Source organism: Juglans regia, chromosome 15 (genome assembly GCF_001411555.2).
Source record: "Juglans regia cultivar Chandler chromosome 15, Walnut 2.0, whole genome shotgun sequence".
NCBI lineage: Eukaryota > Viridiplantae > Streptophyta > Magnoliopsida > Fagales > Juglandaceae > Juglans > Juglans regia.
In genome coordinates, this window is record NC_049915.1 from 5513234 (window position 1) to 5531169 (window position 17936).

Below are 17936 nucleotides of genomic sequence, written 5' to 3' on the forward strand. Positions count from 1 at the left end.
AAGGTGAGATGGAACATGTGCAGTAATCACCTGGCCTTCTGCAATTTTGTCTTGGACTAGATGGCAATCTAGTTCAATGTATTTAGTTCGCTCGTGAAATATGGGGTTTGCAGCAATGTGTATGACGGCCAGATTATCACAATACAAGGTGGATGGTTTTGAAATGATGATGTGTAAATCCTTAAGGAAGTATCGTATCCATGTTAACTCGCATACCACACCTGCCATTGCTCTGTATTCGGATTCGGCAGATGACCTGGAGACAGTAGTTTGCTTCTTTGATTTCCAGGAAACAAGTGAGTCGCCTATAAAGATACAAAAGCCAGTAATTGATCGCCTCGTGTCTGGACAGTTTGCCCAACTTGCATCCGAGTATGCCTGTAATTCCATTTTGGAGTTTGTAGAGAAAAATATCCCTTGTCCAGGCGCTTTCTTTATGTATCGAATAATTTTGAGGACTGCATTATAGTGTGGTACACGTGGTGCCTCCATGAATTGGCTTAGGAGGTGTACACTGTGGCTCAGGTCAGGCCGAGTGTTAGTGAGTTAGAGTAATTTTCCAATCAATTTGCGGTATAGAAATGGATCATTGAACAGAGCACCTTCATCCTTTCGAAGCTTTATATTTGGTTCCATAGGCAAGTTGGATGGCTTAGAAGCTAATAATCCTGTTTCTGACAAAATATCCAATGCATATTTGCGTTGACAGAGTTGTATCCCCCCTTTTGTGCGTACAACTTCCATCCCAAGAAAATACTTGAGGCTTCCAAGATTTTTGATTTTGAATTTAGACTCCAAAAAATTCTTTACTGTAGCGGTAGCTTGGTCACTTGAGCTCATTAGCACTATGTCATCGACATAGACAAGTAAGGCTGTAAAATTAGTTTCTGTTGACTTAATGAACAAACTGTAATCGGCCTTTGATTGCATGAATCCAAATTCAATCAATGAAGAGGTGAGTTTGGCATTCCACTGTCTTGATGCCTGTTTCAACCCATAGAGGCTTTTCTGTAGCTTGGATACTTTGCTTGAGGCAGCGTATGGATGACTTGGTGGTGGACGCATGTAGATCTCTTCCTCAAGCTTGCCATAGAGAAAAGCGTTGTTTACATCAAGTTGCTGGAGGTTCCACCCTTTGATTGCTGCAATTGCAAGGAAGATACGAATGGATATTATCTTTGCAACGGGAGAGAATGTATCATGGAAGTCTATCCCTTCTCGTTGAGTAAATCCCTTCGCAACCAATCGAGATTTTAGGGAGATGGTTTCTCGAATACAAGATAGTTGTTGTAAAGATGAGTTGGAGAAATTATTTATGATAGCTTGGGCATGCTGGTACAAAAGAAATCAATGGGTTTTTTAGGAGAAACAGATCACACCAGACGAGGTCATCAACTATGCTCTTTCTTTGCATAAGACCTATAAAGCAGTTAAAGTTCTCGATCAAAGAAATAATAAAAAGATGTCTCAATGGCAGTTACCTCCACAAGGAATGACAAAACTCAACGTGGATGGGCCAGTTTTTCATGCTGAGGGCAGTGTAGGGGTAGGGCTCATTATAAGAGATTGGGAAGGAAAAGTTTTAATGCCAGTGAATAAGAAAGAAGTTGCTGCGATGGAGCCTTTGGAGATTGAGCTAATAGCGATACTGAGAGGATTGCAATTCTACATTCCTCTTGGTCTTCAGTCTTTATGCATTGAATCAGATTCACTGTTACTAGTCCAAGAGATAACCAGTTCTGATATTTCGAATTCCATTTATGAGAATGTAGTAATAGACATTCAGCAGCTCAAGAGCAAATTTCGAAGTTGTTCAATTGTACACATCAATAGAGAAGCCAATGAATTTGCACACAAACTAGCAAGATTTTCTAGAAATGTTATTGCAACTAATGTATGGTGGGATTATGTTCCCAGTTGTGTTCAACAAGTCCTATGGACTGATTATTATGGGGCGTCTTAAGCAGTCTCATTTGGAAGGCATGGTGAATAAAGTTAGGCAAAAAATCAGTGGTTGGAAAATGAGGCTCCTTTCTACTAGTGGAAAACTAGTTCTGTTAAGGCATGTTATATCTAACATAGCAATTCACCTCTTTGTTGTTTTACAGGTCCCTCAAGCTACTATTAACAAGATTCATAGATTGATGAGCTCCTTCTTCCGGGGAGAATCCAAGGGGTGGTAGTAAAAAAAGTGGGTGGCTTGGAAACATGTTTGCAATCCTGTGGAAGAAGGTTGTCTTGGGTTACGACATCTTCATGACATGCAGAAAGCTTTACACATGCATTTTGCTTGGAATTTTATACAAGGTAATTCTCTATGGGCTAATTTTTTCAAAGCAAAATATGTGGGATCGAAGCCTTAGGCTTTAATAGAGGCCATGAAAGGTTCTAGATTCTGGAAAATGGTTGCTAATTGTATTTTGTGTTTATTGAATAATTCTAAATAGAAGATTAGAGAAGGAGTGATTTTTTTTTTGTATGACAAATGGAGGGATAATAGTCCACTCATTAATGAGATGCCATTAGTGGGTTCACCTCTGCTAAAAGTTAAAGAGTGTAGACTGTTGGATAGTTGGATAGTTGGGATGTGGATTTTTTGGAGAATTTAGTTGGATAGGAGAAGGTGGACGAGATTTTAGTCTCTTTATCTGGGCCTAATTCTGAAAAAGACGTTCTAGTTTGGACTCCGATAGAGACAGGTGCGTTCTCTACCAAATCCGTTTGGCATTTTATTCATCTTAGAGGTTCTTCTCTTGACTGGCATGATTGGATTGGGCATAAAAGCCTTGTTTTAAAAATGTCTATTCATTTTTGAAAATATTAACCATGTGCTCTTTGAGGGTGATTTTCCTCACAAAGTATGATCCTTTTTTGGCACTCTGTTTGGTTTTCCTATTTGCAGATCTTGTAAGCAAAATTCTTGGACTTGGTTTAGGCGTGCTAGCTCTTATTCTCAGGTGGGTTTTATAGTTGCCATCATTCCCATTATTGTTACTTGGCGCCTATGGAGGAGAAGATGCCTTGCTAGAATGGAAGGTATTTGGGAAACTTATGAAGTTGTTGTTCATTCTATTTGTGTGTGGCTTGGTTCCCATTGTCATGCAGTAAAGAATCCTATTCGTTTGTCTCACCGGTATGGTAAGATATTAGAGGCCTTGCAGATTAAACCGTTTGTGCCAAAAGCTCATTGTTGCAAATTGGTTAAGTGGATTAAGCTACTTTCGGGATGGTATAAATTAAACACAGATTGTAGTAGTCACGGAATCCCGGGATCTTGTGGCATTGGTGGGTTTATTTGGAATGATTCGGGATGTCTTGTCAAGGCATATGCCTCTCCTATTGGTTTCAGTTCCAACAATAAAGCGGAACTTTTGGTGCTCCTTCAAGGTTTGAGATTTTGCAATGCTTTACCTATTTCTAATGTGATAATAAAAATGGATTCGATGGTAGTTCTTTCTTGCTGGATGAGAGGGCGTTGTGGTGTGTGGTATCTAGAGAATTTTTGGGAAGAACTTGTTGGTTTGACTCTCACTCTTTATTGTCGGCTTCAACATGTGTTTTGTGAAGGTAATATGGTGGGAGATTGGTTAGCCAAGGAAGGGTCCTCAAGCGTTGACTTGGTTTTTTCTAATAATTGTGCTCTGCCACGGATTCTTTATGGTTTGCTCCGTTTGGATTTCTTAGGCCTCCCATATCTAAGAGTTTAGTTTTTTCTGGTATTTGTGGTTTTGTTTCCTTTGGCCATACATAAGATTGTTATTGATTGTTTTCTTGGTTGTGGTCCTGATAGGTTTTCTCATGGGCCATTTCTTGTTACTACAGTATTCCTTCGCTATAAGTGAGGGCTTTATAAATAAATTTGGGAGAAAGTCACTCTTGGACATGTGACTTCTTACTCTTCTTAAAAAAAAAAAAGAAAGTCGTATGAACTGATTTACACTGTTGTTTGGCAGTTAATGAGAAGTGTTTTTCTTAAAAAAAAAAAAAGGATATATTTTAGTATATATACACGAGCGGTACTGCTTCTGGCTAAAATAAATTAGATACTGAGACGGGGATGCAGAAAGAATGTTGGTAGAGATTTTCTGTTTCAGATCAGCTTACTGATCACATACTGATCAACCAACTCAACAAGTCAAATTGAATTGTTTATCTGCCATTTTGGGGGTACTACCCTACAAATAGATTAAATTTCGTGCGAGCTCAAGGATAAGATGCAAGTGTTGGATTATACTTTTCCGGGAAAAAAAAATAAAAATCCCTCTCTCTCTTCTTTTTGTTTTCTATGATATGGATTCATTAGGTAAAAAGAATTGATGCTTTGTTGCACTCCAAAGTGCCACCGTCCTTCTAAATTAATCATGTCCACTCACATTACATGGATTCTTCTCTTTCTTTCCTCTTCTTTTGCTAGACTCTGGGATTGGATAAGTAGTAAAGGTGTGGAGGAGAAGATTGGCTGATCTTTCTCCTTCCAAACCCCAACCCAGCTCCAGATTCCAGCAATTAACAGTATGTTTTCGTACTCTTATCCAACGACTTGCAACAAAAATCTGGGCCCCGAGTTCATTGTGGTACCGATTCCTGAAACATATAAGGAAATCAGGGTCCCTAAGAACCTGCCTATGAAATACAATGAGGCACAGTTGAGAGAGAGATTTAGGGGCTTTGACAAAAATGGAGATGGGGTTCTTAGCAGGCAAGAGCTCAGAAGTGCATTCTACAGTCTTGGTTCCTACGTCCCAGATTGGCGAGCTCATCGGGCAATTCGCCATGCTGATATTAATGGAGATGGATATATCGACGAGGCTGAGTTGGAAAATCTTGTGAGATATGCTTTCCAACTCGGTTACACCATCAAATAAACCTCAGTATTATTGTTAATGGTATTGCTTCATAAAGAGGTGTGTTTCCACTCCTAGATATATAACTAATGTCTGTCTGTGTATCTCAATAATTTTCCAGCGTTTGTAGTATATATCCACCGTCCACGGACTGTACTTGGATATGGATATAGATGTGTATATATATATATATAGGTATATATGTATGTATGTATGGTGTATGAAATTTCTTATATATATTTCTCTTCTGGGTTTTACAGCCAGCTTGGGGTAGTTGATCTTAGAGAAATACTTTTCAAAGCTGAATGAAAGATCAGACAAAGAAAGAAAAAAGAAAAAGGAAACAGGTATACGTTCACTCACAATATGGCAAATCAAAAGATAAAAAACGGAATCATAATATTCTTAATTGGTTCTTATTCGCAGAAATCCATATGAATCCTTGCAATTCTGTAAAGATGCACCTCACGAGTTAGATTGATGGGAACAAAACGAAAGCATGCAGAAATAGTCCCTCGAATAATTAAGTCCAGACGACTAAATAGTTCCTTTTTTTTGTTTGAATTGGTGGTGCATGGTTTCGAACTCCAAACCTCTATTTTTTCAAGTATGAAGTTATGCCAATCAAACAACAGGCCTTTGGAGACGGCTAAATAGTTTCTAATAATGAATTATTAGTAATATTATTGTATCCATATATTTTCCTCGAGGCCCGGCTGGCCTCTTGATGATTTAAATTTTTCTTTTTCAGCGCCAATACCATTAATTTACTGCATGCAAGGAATAAAAAATCTTCACTTATGTAGAAAAAGATTAATCATGAAGAAACAGTACTTTAAACAATTAATATGTTAGGGAGGCATTTGTAAGCTTATTCAGGTATTTCGCGCGCAAGATATATCCTTTAAACATGCATTATTCATGAATGGAATCTCATTCAAGCCGATCTTCTTAGACTTGACTTAGATTCGTTCCTTACACAAAATGCCATCACATTGTTAAGATAATATAAATAATTTAATTTGCATGTTTAATTATTTATATTATCTTGACACACATCCGGTCTACCTCATATGTCTAAATTCATCTGGGTCGGAACTGAATCCAGTCGGTTCAATATCGGGATCGAGTCACAGTCTGGTTATAATTTTTTTTTTTGTTTAAGGTTTGGGCTAGGCCAAAATCTGGGCCTATTGTGCTGGCCCGATATATAAAAGTTTCCTTTTTTTGTGTTTTCGGGCTGGGCCAAAATTTGGGCTCAATGTTCTTGTGCCACTCCCGGCCCCATGCAGCTTGTGATTTGGCAGCAGCAGCCGTGATGCCTATTGTACTGAAAGTTTAAGCCAACTTTGCTTAAGATCAAAGTATTAATACACATATTTGACATACGAATTTACTCAAAGTCATATAAGCTCTGATATCGCCTGTGGTGCCCTCGGACCTTGCCTGTGGTTAGGTGGAAACCACAGCGCTTGGATGTTGGCTGCTTGAGTCATACAACCCCTAGCACATTATGATAATGAGTGTGTGCTCACAAACTCAACAAATAAGTGTACATGTAATTCGTAGCGGAAAAATCAAAGGGTCGTAAATGATTCTCAATATCAATGCCAGAGAATTAAAAATACATTACCACAATATCCAAAAGTCACTTATTGTGGTGTAATGTATTTGCAGTGTACTCATAAATGACTTATGGACATTGTGGTGTAATGTATTTTAAATTCTCTTGTACTGATACTTGGAATGATTTGTTACCCTTTTATTTTTCTGCTGCAAATTCATTGTACACTTATTTGTTGAGTTTTGAGTACACACTAATAACTATCACAATGTGCTAGGAGTGTATGACGCAAGCAGCCAACATCCCAAGGTCGTAGCTCCCACCAAATCACAAGCGGGGGCTGGGGGCGCCACATTTCTTGTATTAGAGTATGTTTGTTGCACTAATAAATTAATGAATTAATTAAGGAGTACCCCTGGTTTTGGTATTGATGGTAAAGATTATTTCCGTAATTTTATTTGATATATACTTTTCTTTTTGATAATCAAGAGGAGCAAATTAAGATGTTTTCAAGTTGAAGATTCTTTTCTCCAAGTAGTTGTACTTTTCTTTTCTTCAAACATTGGGTACAGGAATCGTTTGTTATTAAAAAGATTGATGCATGCTTAGCTGGTGTTTCCACGTTCCTGGCTTTCCTGTTTGTTTGTAGGTTTGAGCATGCATGACATGTGAAAATGGGACCTCAACTAGACAACATCTTAGATGGTTATTAGTATATATAAAAGATGGATTTTGTCATTTTATTGAATGCATTTTCACATTGGTAGGAATACTTCATTTGTAATGGATTTGGGCATGGCATTCCCATGCAGCTAGGATACTGAAGATTGATCTCATTTGTACATGCAGTCCGTTTAAAAGAAATGTGGAGCACATTTCATATTCACATGAAAGAACTTATTTTTTTATGATGACCCCAGTACTTTGAAAAAAAAAAAAACCGTCTGGAGTTTGCACACCCTAATTTTACAAATCAAATGAGTCTTAGAGATCCTCTAATTGTTTTTGTTGCTTGCCCGAGAGTTGAATCTATATATGATCTCTCATTCTTCAAATGTCAAAGTAATTAGCTTTACCTTGAACCATGCAACACCTCTAACTGCAAGGAAAAAGCTGGTTTAGATGTATTTAGCACGTGAGGGATAGGGGTGTAGAAACGGGCCTTATTTTTTCCGGTTTGGTCCGAAACCCGACTGTCCGGATTACATCCGGGCAATTAAGAGAAACTTGGATCCAGTTTTATGTCGTGATTATCCGTAACCGGGTCCCTTTTTATTTTATTTTTTTAAAAATCCTGCTTCCACATTGTTTTGGAAGCAGAAATTTTTTCTCTATCTCTCCGACTACTTTTGAATGATCATTCTTTTTTCTCAGACTAGGGTTTTCCCAATCTCTCAGATGAATCTTTTCTTTTTTCTGAGTCTTGAATTACGGACAGCTTTGTGGTCTCCGCTACAAGCCGATTTTGCTGAGCCTTGAATCTGTGACCTCCGTTTCCCGCATTTTTCCTTTAATTTCATGCATCTTCGTCACTACGTAATTCTGTTTGGTTGGTGAGGAAATTTTGGAAATCAACCATCGTACAAAGTCTTCGGGTATCAGATTAAAGCGAAAGTATTTGTATGTCTATATTTGTTTATATATATTCCCACCTCTTTTACTCTGGATTCTCTACAACGACGCAGGGTGCATGAGGGTTGCTTGAGGAAGCTTTTTTTACACCTGAAGCTTTACTCTTCTTTCATGGTCTTTAAGCAAATTCATTTTTTAAAAAATAATTAAAAACCTTGCGTTTAAATATTATTGAAATTCCTATTCAAAAATCTGATAAGCTAGCTTCGCCGATCAATAGTGCTAAAAATGACAATTAGTTATGATTTATTATTATTTATTTTGTTCTTTGTAAATTAATATTTTGCATTGTGATATAACAACAATATTTTATTATATTGTATTGTTATTTATTTATTTTAAAAAAAACTTTCAAAAAGTGTTTAAATTATTTTTTTTAAAAAAAATCTGGTCAATTTAAACGTCACGATATCATAATTTTTTTAAAAAAAAGTGCTATAAAAATAATTTTTTTTTTTAAAATTTAAACAATTTTTTTAAAGTATTAATAAATCTAGATATATTAAATCCGGTAACAATCCAAAGGAATAACTAAAACCCAAGGAATAACTAAAAGCTGCATATATAGGTTCAGCATCTTCGGTTTACCATTAACGACTTGAATTACTCTTCAGCTAATGCTATATACTTAATTACTAGAATCTTTGAAGCTTTTATGCAAACAGTTAAAAGGAACTGAAAAATATTTGATTTCAAGCTGGTTTTGATGGTTACATGGCCCAGTAATTTGGTAAGGATCCTCTCTACTTCATTTGAGATTATAAAGAGAAATGATAACATAAATTTTGTGCCTTTTTTTATAAGTAAAATTTTAAGTACATGTAACACTACTCATATATATATATAGAGTAATTTTACATATAACCGTGAAGTGCGTAAACGTCACGTAATCATTTTGAAAAAGCGTGGAGTCCATTATTGAAAAATTAATTTTTTTCATATAGGTCGCATATTTTATTCATTTTTTTAAAACGATTACGCGATGATTATACAATTCACGGTTACAAATATATTTTCTCATATATATATATATATATATTAGATCTATTGTATTATATGAATTTATCTGTCTCACATTTATTAAACGCGTGAGTGAGATATGCTTCTTGGCCAGATAATGGAACAAGGAATTAATTGCTGGATTGTTGTTGATTGGAGGTGGTGCGTGCATGGACTCTTGCATGCTCGTGGCATGGTGGATAAAGTGATTTGGGCGGTAGTCTAGGGAAGACCACCTTTTAGATACCAATCTTGTTCTAGATCATAAGATCAGATACTGAGAAACTTTCAAAAAGAAAGAGAATCCTCAACATAATTTGTTAAATCACCACTAATTTTCATCGTCGTTATATAGTTTATTAACCACAATGTTTAGACATAATTTACCTCGGTCAATGGGACAAGAGTGATTTGGGCGGTAGTCCAGGGACGTACCACTTTTTAGATACCGATCGATCTTCTCCTCTTACATTAGAGGGCTCTTAAGCACTACTTGCATCATCTAGAGATATCTAGTCGTGTAAAATTATCATTTGTATCAAAAGTTTAAGTTGATGGAAAGAGATAGATTTTATTATTTATTTTATATCTCTCGATCTCTCACATGTACGGCCAGACTCTCTCTCACTAAATGAGCCAACATGTGGAATATTTAATTAAATGTGATGGAGTGTAGAGTCAGGGTTTAAACTTTAGACCTCTACTCTGATACCATGTAAAATCACTATGTATTTCAAAAGTTTAAACTGATGGGAATAGATAAATTTTATTATTTATTTTACATCATAACATGCAGGTCGGGTCTCCAGTATATCTTCTGCTCGTGCACATGTTCACTTTTTGGGCTGTGTATAAAAATATATAGAGTTGTACATGTATCGATTTATTTGTTCCACTGACATTAGAAAAATGCTTATATGCAATCTATTATTTATGATGAAAATGACCATTTCCTACTGCATTGAGTCCATCATCGTTGCAAATAGTCATTTTCATCACAAACAACTTGTCAGAAATAATCGTTTTTCTTGTAGTAATTTTTGTATAAAAGGCAAAGAGCAGATCATGTCATGATATTCATTGTATGAAATCAATCCTAAAATTTTTTTTCAGATCTTTTCAAACACATCATTATTCTCTAAGAAATCCAAATTACTGTATTAATAAATGGACCAAATAAAATAAAATTATAGAAAACCCATGTTAATTGCTTTCTTAGCACAATCAGGTAATTACGTACTCACGTACTGATCATCCAACCCAACTTGCCAAATTGAATTGTTCTCCCATTGTGGGATGCCCTTCAAATAGAATAATTAATTTCATGCGAGCTTGATGATAAGATGAAACTGTTGGATTATACTTTTGGGAAAAAAGAAACATATTTTTCTTTCTTCTTTTTGTTCAATTCTGTGATATGGATTCATTAGATAAAAAGAATTGATGCTTTGTTGCACTCCAAAAGTGCCACCGTCCTTCTAAATTCATGTCCACCCACGTGACTTGGATTCTTCTCTTTCTATCCTTTCCTTTCGCTAGGCTCTGAGATTGGATAAGTAAAATTTGGAGGAGACGATTGGCTGATTAACTGACCTTTTCCCTCCATTCGTAAAAATGACCATATTATCCGCATAAAGAAGATGTGAAATTAAAGGGCCACCTCTTGGATGAGAAAAAAACCCAATCTCTCATACTTCAAACCTGCTCTTCAGAAAACGAGTGAAAACCTTATCCACTAGAATAAATAAATAAGGCGAAAGTGGATCTATTTGACGAAGATCCCTCCCACCTTAAAAGAGACCTTTAGATGTCCCATTCATAACAACCGAAAACTAGGGCGTAGCCACACATTGATTGATAATATTGCATACCTTAGAGGAGAAACCAAAAGCCTGAAGCACATGTATTAAAAATTCCCAATCAATAGTGTCATAGGCTTTATCCATGTCTATCTTCATCATAATATTCCCACTAATTGGCTAGTTAATGTCATGTACTAACTCTTGAGTAAGATTGATATTGTCAAAGATACTTCTCCCAGGAAGAAAGACACCTTGCTCCAAAGAAATAACACGGTTCAAAACCGACGTTAAACGACCCACCAAAATCTTAGAGCATATTTTATATACCACAAAACAAAGACTTATTAGCCTAAACTTGTCAATAGATGACGGACTCAACAGTTTTGGAATAAGTCGATTGGAGCATGGTTTGTATAAGGTTTTCTTCCACCAAAAGTGAGGCCTTTTATTAATATATATATATATATATATATATATATATATATATATATAGGACATGCAATTTATTGACAGGATCACACTTAGCACAAAATCAACAAGGATCAAACACAAAATCAGAAAAACCATGATTTTAGGAATTAGCCATTGTAAATTCTTTCCATACTCTATTAGCTACCATAGAAAGCTTAGTCTCATGTATCTATTTATTTGTCATTTCTTTCATTGTAAAATGTAGTTCCAGGAATAAAAGATTCATATTTTTGTAAGTTTAACATGGTATCAACCTAACCACGATCCTCTCTCTATCGCCTACATGGCCTCTTCTTCAACCCCTAAGCACCCTCTTTCCTCCCTGTATCTCCTCCATCCCTATGATTCTTCTAGCCTTATACTCCCAACCATCATGTCTAAAATTATGATTCCCTTTTGTTTGCTGTTCTTCATCAATTATTGATTCCTTAGAAAAACCATGAACCATTTGATTGTGTCAAGGAGAAAAGCATGCAACTTCAATTGAAACTTTCTACAGATCAGATCTTGGTCCAGGATTAGATTCTTGATTGTTTCTTTCCTTTAGTTTTGCTAATTTATAGGAAACTTATTTGTACAACTGTAGCGTGTGCAAGCTCGTGCAATCACTAATGGGGTATACCTCATGAATGTAATCTCATTCAAGCTGATCTTCTTAGACTTGACTTGGATTCGTTCCTTACACAAAACACTATCACATTACTAAGATAATATAAATAATTAAATTTTCATATTTTCATCAGTTTAATTATTCATATTATCTAAACACACATTCGGTCTACCTTATATGTCCGAATTAATCTGAGTCAGAACCGAATCCGGTCGGTTCAATACCGAGGTCGAGTCACAGTCTAGTTATCTCTATTTTTTTGTTTAATGTTTGGGCTAGGCCAAAATTTTGGCCTACTGTTATCGGGTCGGGCCAAAATTCAACCTCAATGTGCTTGTGACTTGGCGGCAGCCATGACGCCTATCGTATTAAAAGTTCAAGCCAACTTTGCCTAAGATCCAAGTATTAATACATATATTTCAAGCCTACCGTACTAAGATTAGAGCCTAACTTTGGTACTATACCTATGTGACTTACGAATTTATCCAAAGCCGTATAAGCTTTGATACCACCTGTGGCGCCCTCGGTTGCTACTTGTGGTTTGGCAAAAACCGTGACACCTAGATGTTGGCTGCTTGGGTCATACAACCCTTGCACATTGTGATAATGAGTGTGTGCTCACAAACTCAATAAATAAGTATACAATTAATTCACATCGGAAAATTAAAGGGTCGTAACTGATTATATATATCAATACTAGAGAATTTAAAATACATTACACCACAATACCCATAAGTCACTTGTCACAGCAGATTCTTACAATACAGAGGCAAAACATGATCTACAATCATTTAAGCAAAATGCTAAAGCATTTGATGTCAAAATGTTACAAGTGTGAAACATAGATGATTATGTACAACAACTATACCAATAAGATCCCAATGTCCCAGAGGCAAGCACATGAACAACAAGCATAATTATCAAACTTGTAGCACCCATCCTCAATCTTGGTTCAGAGAGCCACTTACCTCACGTGGTGGGAAAATTTTTGAATGCATGTCGATGCTTCGATCTTCTTCTCCAGAGTGGAGCGACGAGCATCAATCGGTGACGACAAAGGATTACGGCATCGCATCCTATGGAGCAAGGCCTGCAATAACTATGCACAACGGTTGTGAAAAAACGGCGAGAAAAGAGAGAGAGAGAGAGAGAGAGAGAGAGAGAGAGAGAGAGAGAGAGAGAGGAATCAAGAAAGGAGAGGAAGGCTTACTAGTGTGGTAGAATATGATGGTGGTATGCAGAGCAGCGACAGAAGCAAGTAACAAAGTTTAGCAACACATATAGATGGCGGCATTGCTGGACATGGTGTGGCAACCTCTTTTGATCATGGCGGGAGTACCAGAGAGACAAAAAGAGGGTTAGAGAGAAAGTATGTAAGACAAAGAGAGAGAGAGAGAGAGAGGCCGGGGGGGGGGGGGTTCGAGAGCTTATAATACTAAGTGACATCTGTTGTGTTGTTGTTGGGTGACAATAGGCTCGAGCGAGATGTAACACTCTTGGGTTGATGTCATTGCCTCCTTGCCAGTGGAGGCTAGAGGATGCTTGGCTACAAACACGCCGAGCATGGAACTGTATATAGCTTATTACAAAGTCACACGCATGGTCGTTACCTGTAGAGTGGTGAAGGGTGCTAGAGTGTGTGGATTGTCCATGTAAGCGAGATTGTGGTGTACACATTAATTAGATTGGATGTTTTAAAACTAGGTTTTTGAGTATGTTTCCAAGCTGCTTGGATGGCTTAGGGCGTTTGAGCGAGTGGTCGGTGTTTGTGTGTTTTGAGCATTGTTGCTTGGTAGAGTTTTATGTGGATTTTGAGATGTTTCTTAGAAACCTATAACTTGGTATGTATAAATTAATTTTCTTTGCATCTAAAAATTGCATGTCTTCATTTCTGTTTGACTTGCATCTTTGAGTTTGGTCTTAGTTTCACTTATTGCAGTTTTGCGAGGAGGTTATGAGCATGGAGATCCGACATCGCTAGAGGATTGAGGATTTGGTCCTTTCCCCCATTTTGATCAGGTGTTGTATTTTATTCTTTGCAGTGAGACTAGATGGCTATATTATTCTTTTGCACATGGGTTTGTGACAAATGACTTATACCAATATTTAGAATCATTTACAACCCTTTTATTTTTTTGCCACGAATTAATTGTACTTTTATTTGTTGGGTTTGTGAGCATAAACTAATTATCACAATAGGCAAGGGGTGTATGACCCAAGCAAGGATACTGAAGATTGATCCCATCTTGTATAAAAATTCTCAAGGCAATCAGGACAATCATTTGGGCTTTATTTCCCATAAATATATTTTTTTCCAAAAAACTCTAATTTGATTTTATTCACAATTTGTTACATATGTTATCTTATTACTTTTCCTAACCTTTTCCCCTTGTAATCTCATTTCTATGATCACTGTAATGTGGATGTTGTAAAGTGATTATATTACGAGCTCCTGAGTTATTGATAATGATCTCGCTGAGAACTTAGTTTCTTTCCAACTCGATAATCGTGAGATCGTTATTGCTGGTGATTTCGACCAAGGGCTTTATTGTTTCCTGCTCAATGATTCTGACCAAGGGCATTGTTTCTACCTGCTCAGTATTGGCGAGCTAGACATTGGCGTGGCTCGATGCTCCTAAACAAAAGTTTATGTTACCCCAAGCATGGACGTACTTTTGTCCTACTCTTTTATCACAAGAAGGGTTGTGTGAAGACGACCTTACTCAATAATTCCAAGCAGGCATATTCTTTCTTCTAGCTTGGTGATCTTAAGAAGGGTCTTGTGTAGATGAGGTTGCTCGGTAATTCTAAGAAAGAGCATACTTTCATCCTACTCGGTGATCCCTGAGTATGTTGTTATAGAGATTGGCTTTGATCAGTGCAAAGTCATCGTATCTCCATGCTCAATAATGACGAGCTAGACATTAGTGTTGCTCGATGCTCCCAAGCAAGAGTATAATTTCTTGCTTCTCGGGGATCACGAGAAGGGTACACTCTCTTCTTGCTTATGATCTTCATTTGGTTTGCACATTCTCACGTTTATAGACCAAAAGAATTTGGCCAAACTTAGGATTACCGAGCAAGGTCGATCTATACACGGCCACCTTGCGATTATCAAGAAAATATGAAACTAAGCCCTTGTCCAAGATTACAAAGCTGAAGAAAATCCCCTTTGTTCGAGCATAGGCGATCTCTGTAAGGCCACATCACAATTACGAGGGGGAAGAAAATAAGCACTGATTTTGGATTATCGTGCAAGGCAATCTCTACAAAACCTCCTCCCTATTATCAAGGAAGGGTTCTTTTTCCTCTACTTGTTGAGCAATGACTTTCCTTCTACCTCACTAATTTCAAGTGAAGCCTCTTTTTAATATTGCTCCCACACATGGTTAAAGCTTATTTCTTCATTTTTCATTGTTCTCGATGTGACTAACTTCTAATTTGATTCCACATGGTATTTTTATTTTTTTGCCCTTATTGTATTTTGCATGCATCGGACTTTTCTTCGTCCTATTAACCCATTGTGAGTAGGTTGGCTTTCCAAGGAGAGAGCTCTCGGAGGTTTAGTCTAGTGGTGCCCCTCCTAGCGGGTTCTGTGTATGAAAGTATATAGAGAGCTGTCTGTACCTATATCTATTTATTTTTGTACAAATATTCTTGTATAAAAGGAAAATAGTAGATGTCATATTCATTGTATAAAATCGATGTTGCAAATTTTGTTCAGATAATTTCTTTTCACACACATCAATATTCTCTAAGAAATCCCAATTACTGCAATAAATGGACCAAATAAAATAAAATTATTGAAAACTCAAGTTAATTGCTTTCTTAGCACAATTACGTTACTCATGTACTGATCATCCAACCCAACAAGCCAAATTGAATTGTTCTGCCATTATGGGGTGCCCTACAACTATATTAATTAATTTCGTGCAAGTGTTGGATTATACTTTTACAGGAAAAAGAAACATCTCTTTCTTTCTTCTTTTTGTTTAATTTTTGTGATATGATGCTTTGTTGCTCTCCAAAAGTGTTCCAAAAAGAATTGATGCTTTGTTGCACTCCAAAAGTGTCACCGTCCTTCTAAATTCATGTCATCCACATGACTTGGATTTTTCTCCTTCTTTCCTTTCTTTTTCCTAAACTCTGGCATTGGAGAAGTAAAGGTGTGGGTTGGGGAGGGGAAGTAAAGGTGTGAGTAGGTGTTGAGGTGGATTCAATACAAGTGTGTAAAATTCAAGACATCTTAACCTTAGGCTTTTTGGTGGGATGATTAGAGTGTGTAGCCGAAGTGTGATACTTAGTGAAATGATGGTTGGCAGTAGGAGTGCTCATCCGGGTTTCAGCCCAGGAACCTGGGTTTCAAATGTGGGCCGGAAGCTAGACCAAGTTAGCCTCGGTCAGACTTGGGTTGGAACCTAGATGAATCCAAGTTTTTAAAAACCTAGATTTCGGGTTTCAAGTTGAGCCCGATCGACTTTGAGAGTGTCGAGGATGTTGATTAAGTCATCGACTTCGGAGTCGAGTCTGGTGTAGCGGCGAAAATCGAAGTAATCAGGATTGACACTGCAGACACAGACGAGGTCGTAGAGAATGACCACGCGAATAAGCCTGAGAATATATGTGCTACTATTTCAGTTATGGGTGAGAGAGAGAGAGAGAGAGAGAGAGAGAGAGAGAGAGAGAGAGAGAGAGAGAGAGAGTGAGGGAGGTACAATCACCCTGATTGATGTTCGCTTTGGGTTTTGTGTATGGATCTGTGGGCTGGTCGAGGTGGTGGTCTTTGCTATAAAAAGCTCGGTCAAAAAGGAAGGACCAAGAATGCCTTTCCAGACGAACTAGTTAGTACCGAAGCCATGGGCGAGGACCAAGAACTTCTGGCCAGACCCTTCCACACAGACGTTGAGAGCTTCTAACAAGGTGTTGCCCAGGAGATACATAGGAGAGTCCGAGATGAGGTTGTCTTGATTGCTTTAAGAAAAGGAAGATTGAAATTTAGCAAACTAATCTACCTAGCCAGCTTCTTCTTTAAAGTCTTCGAAGATCTATGGTTCTTTAAAGTTGTTGAAGATTTGTCTCTCTTTGAATTCAAAGTAAAATATCTAGGTACCGGGTTTCAAATCCATACCCAGACCGGGCAGGTCTGGGTTTTGGCAATCTGGGTTCCAGTAGGGGTTTGATCTGGGATGAAATCTGGAACTGGAATCTGGTTTCTTGAGTTCAAGACCGGACCGAGAAAAAACCTGGCCATGATGAACAGTCTTAGTTGGTTGTAATTTTTGTAATTATCTTCAAGAATCAATTGTGACTTGAGGTCACATAGGAATTTAAAATGTGAGGTTATACTTTCCTTTGGAGTTTGAACGTTCGGTTGGGGAATTATGGACATTGATGTTTAACTTGAGAAGAGATTGATAAGTCACCAAAGTGTTGTGTATAATAAAGGCTTGGAAGTTGAAGGTTAGGGGCATCAATAGTGAATAGCATAAAACAATTTATGAGGTAATGAAGCATTAGGTTGCATTTGTGTTGTAGAATAGTTTATTGATGGCTTGCCTTAAGGTTTTAAAATGTGATGTACTATTGGAAGAACGAGTCATGCTAATACTAGAAGAAGTTATGGAAGTAAAGACAAAGATTATTAGCTTGTTGAGCCCGTTGAAAGTAGCTGTTAGCTAAGCAAATTTTGAGGACCAAATTCTCTTAAGGGGGGAGCATGTCTTTTTTTCGTGAGGTAGAGCCCAAATATGTGGATTAAGTTGGTTCTTTTTACTATGATCGGAGGCAAGATTATGGCCCAGCCCGTGTGTGAGCCCATAATCTGATGAGAAAAGCCCAGCCCTCCCACCAAAACTATGTCATTTTGGCCTAAGGATATGAAACCCTAAACTTCACCTCTTTCTCTCCCTGCCCCCTCTAGCGCTGCACCACTTCTTCCTCCCCATTTGTTTTGTTTCGTTGTCTTTTCCCTCTAGCAGGTAGCGGCTGTGCCACTACCCGCGTCCACCACCATG

The 17936-nt window shown here is 37.4% G+C and overlaps 2 protein-coding genes across 2 annotated transcripts; both read left to right on the forward strand.

The window, feature by feature from the left end:
• Nucleotides 1-1462: 1462 nt before the first annotated feature.
• On the forward strand, nt 1463-1963 carry LOC108979547. The gene has a single exon (XM_018950241.1). It carries the CDS (start codon nt 1463-1465, stop codon nt 1961-1963), a length of 501 nt encoding a protein of 166 aa, XP_018805786.1.
• Nucleotides 1964-4514: 2551 nt separating this feature from the next.
• On the forward strand, nt 4515-4865 carry LOC108979541 (calmodulin-like). Its single transcript, XM_035685761.1, has one exon. The coding sequence runs from the start codon at nt 4515-4517 to the stop codon at nt 4863-4865; it is 351 nt and encodes a 116-aa protein (XP_035541654.1).
• The last annotated feature ends 13071 nt before the right edge of the window (nt 4866-17936 follow it).

Bases quoted from the DNA above. Each gene is read 5' to 3' on its own strand.
- LOC108979547 (XM_018950241.1), top strand. From the start codon at position 1,463: ATGTCTCAATGGCAGTTACCTCCACAAGGAATGACAAAACTCAACGTG.
- LOC108979541 (XM_035685761.1), top strand. From the start codon at position 4,515: ATGTTTTCGTACTCTTATCCAACGACTTGCAACAAAAATCTGGGCCCC.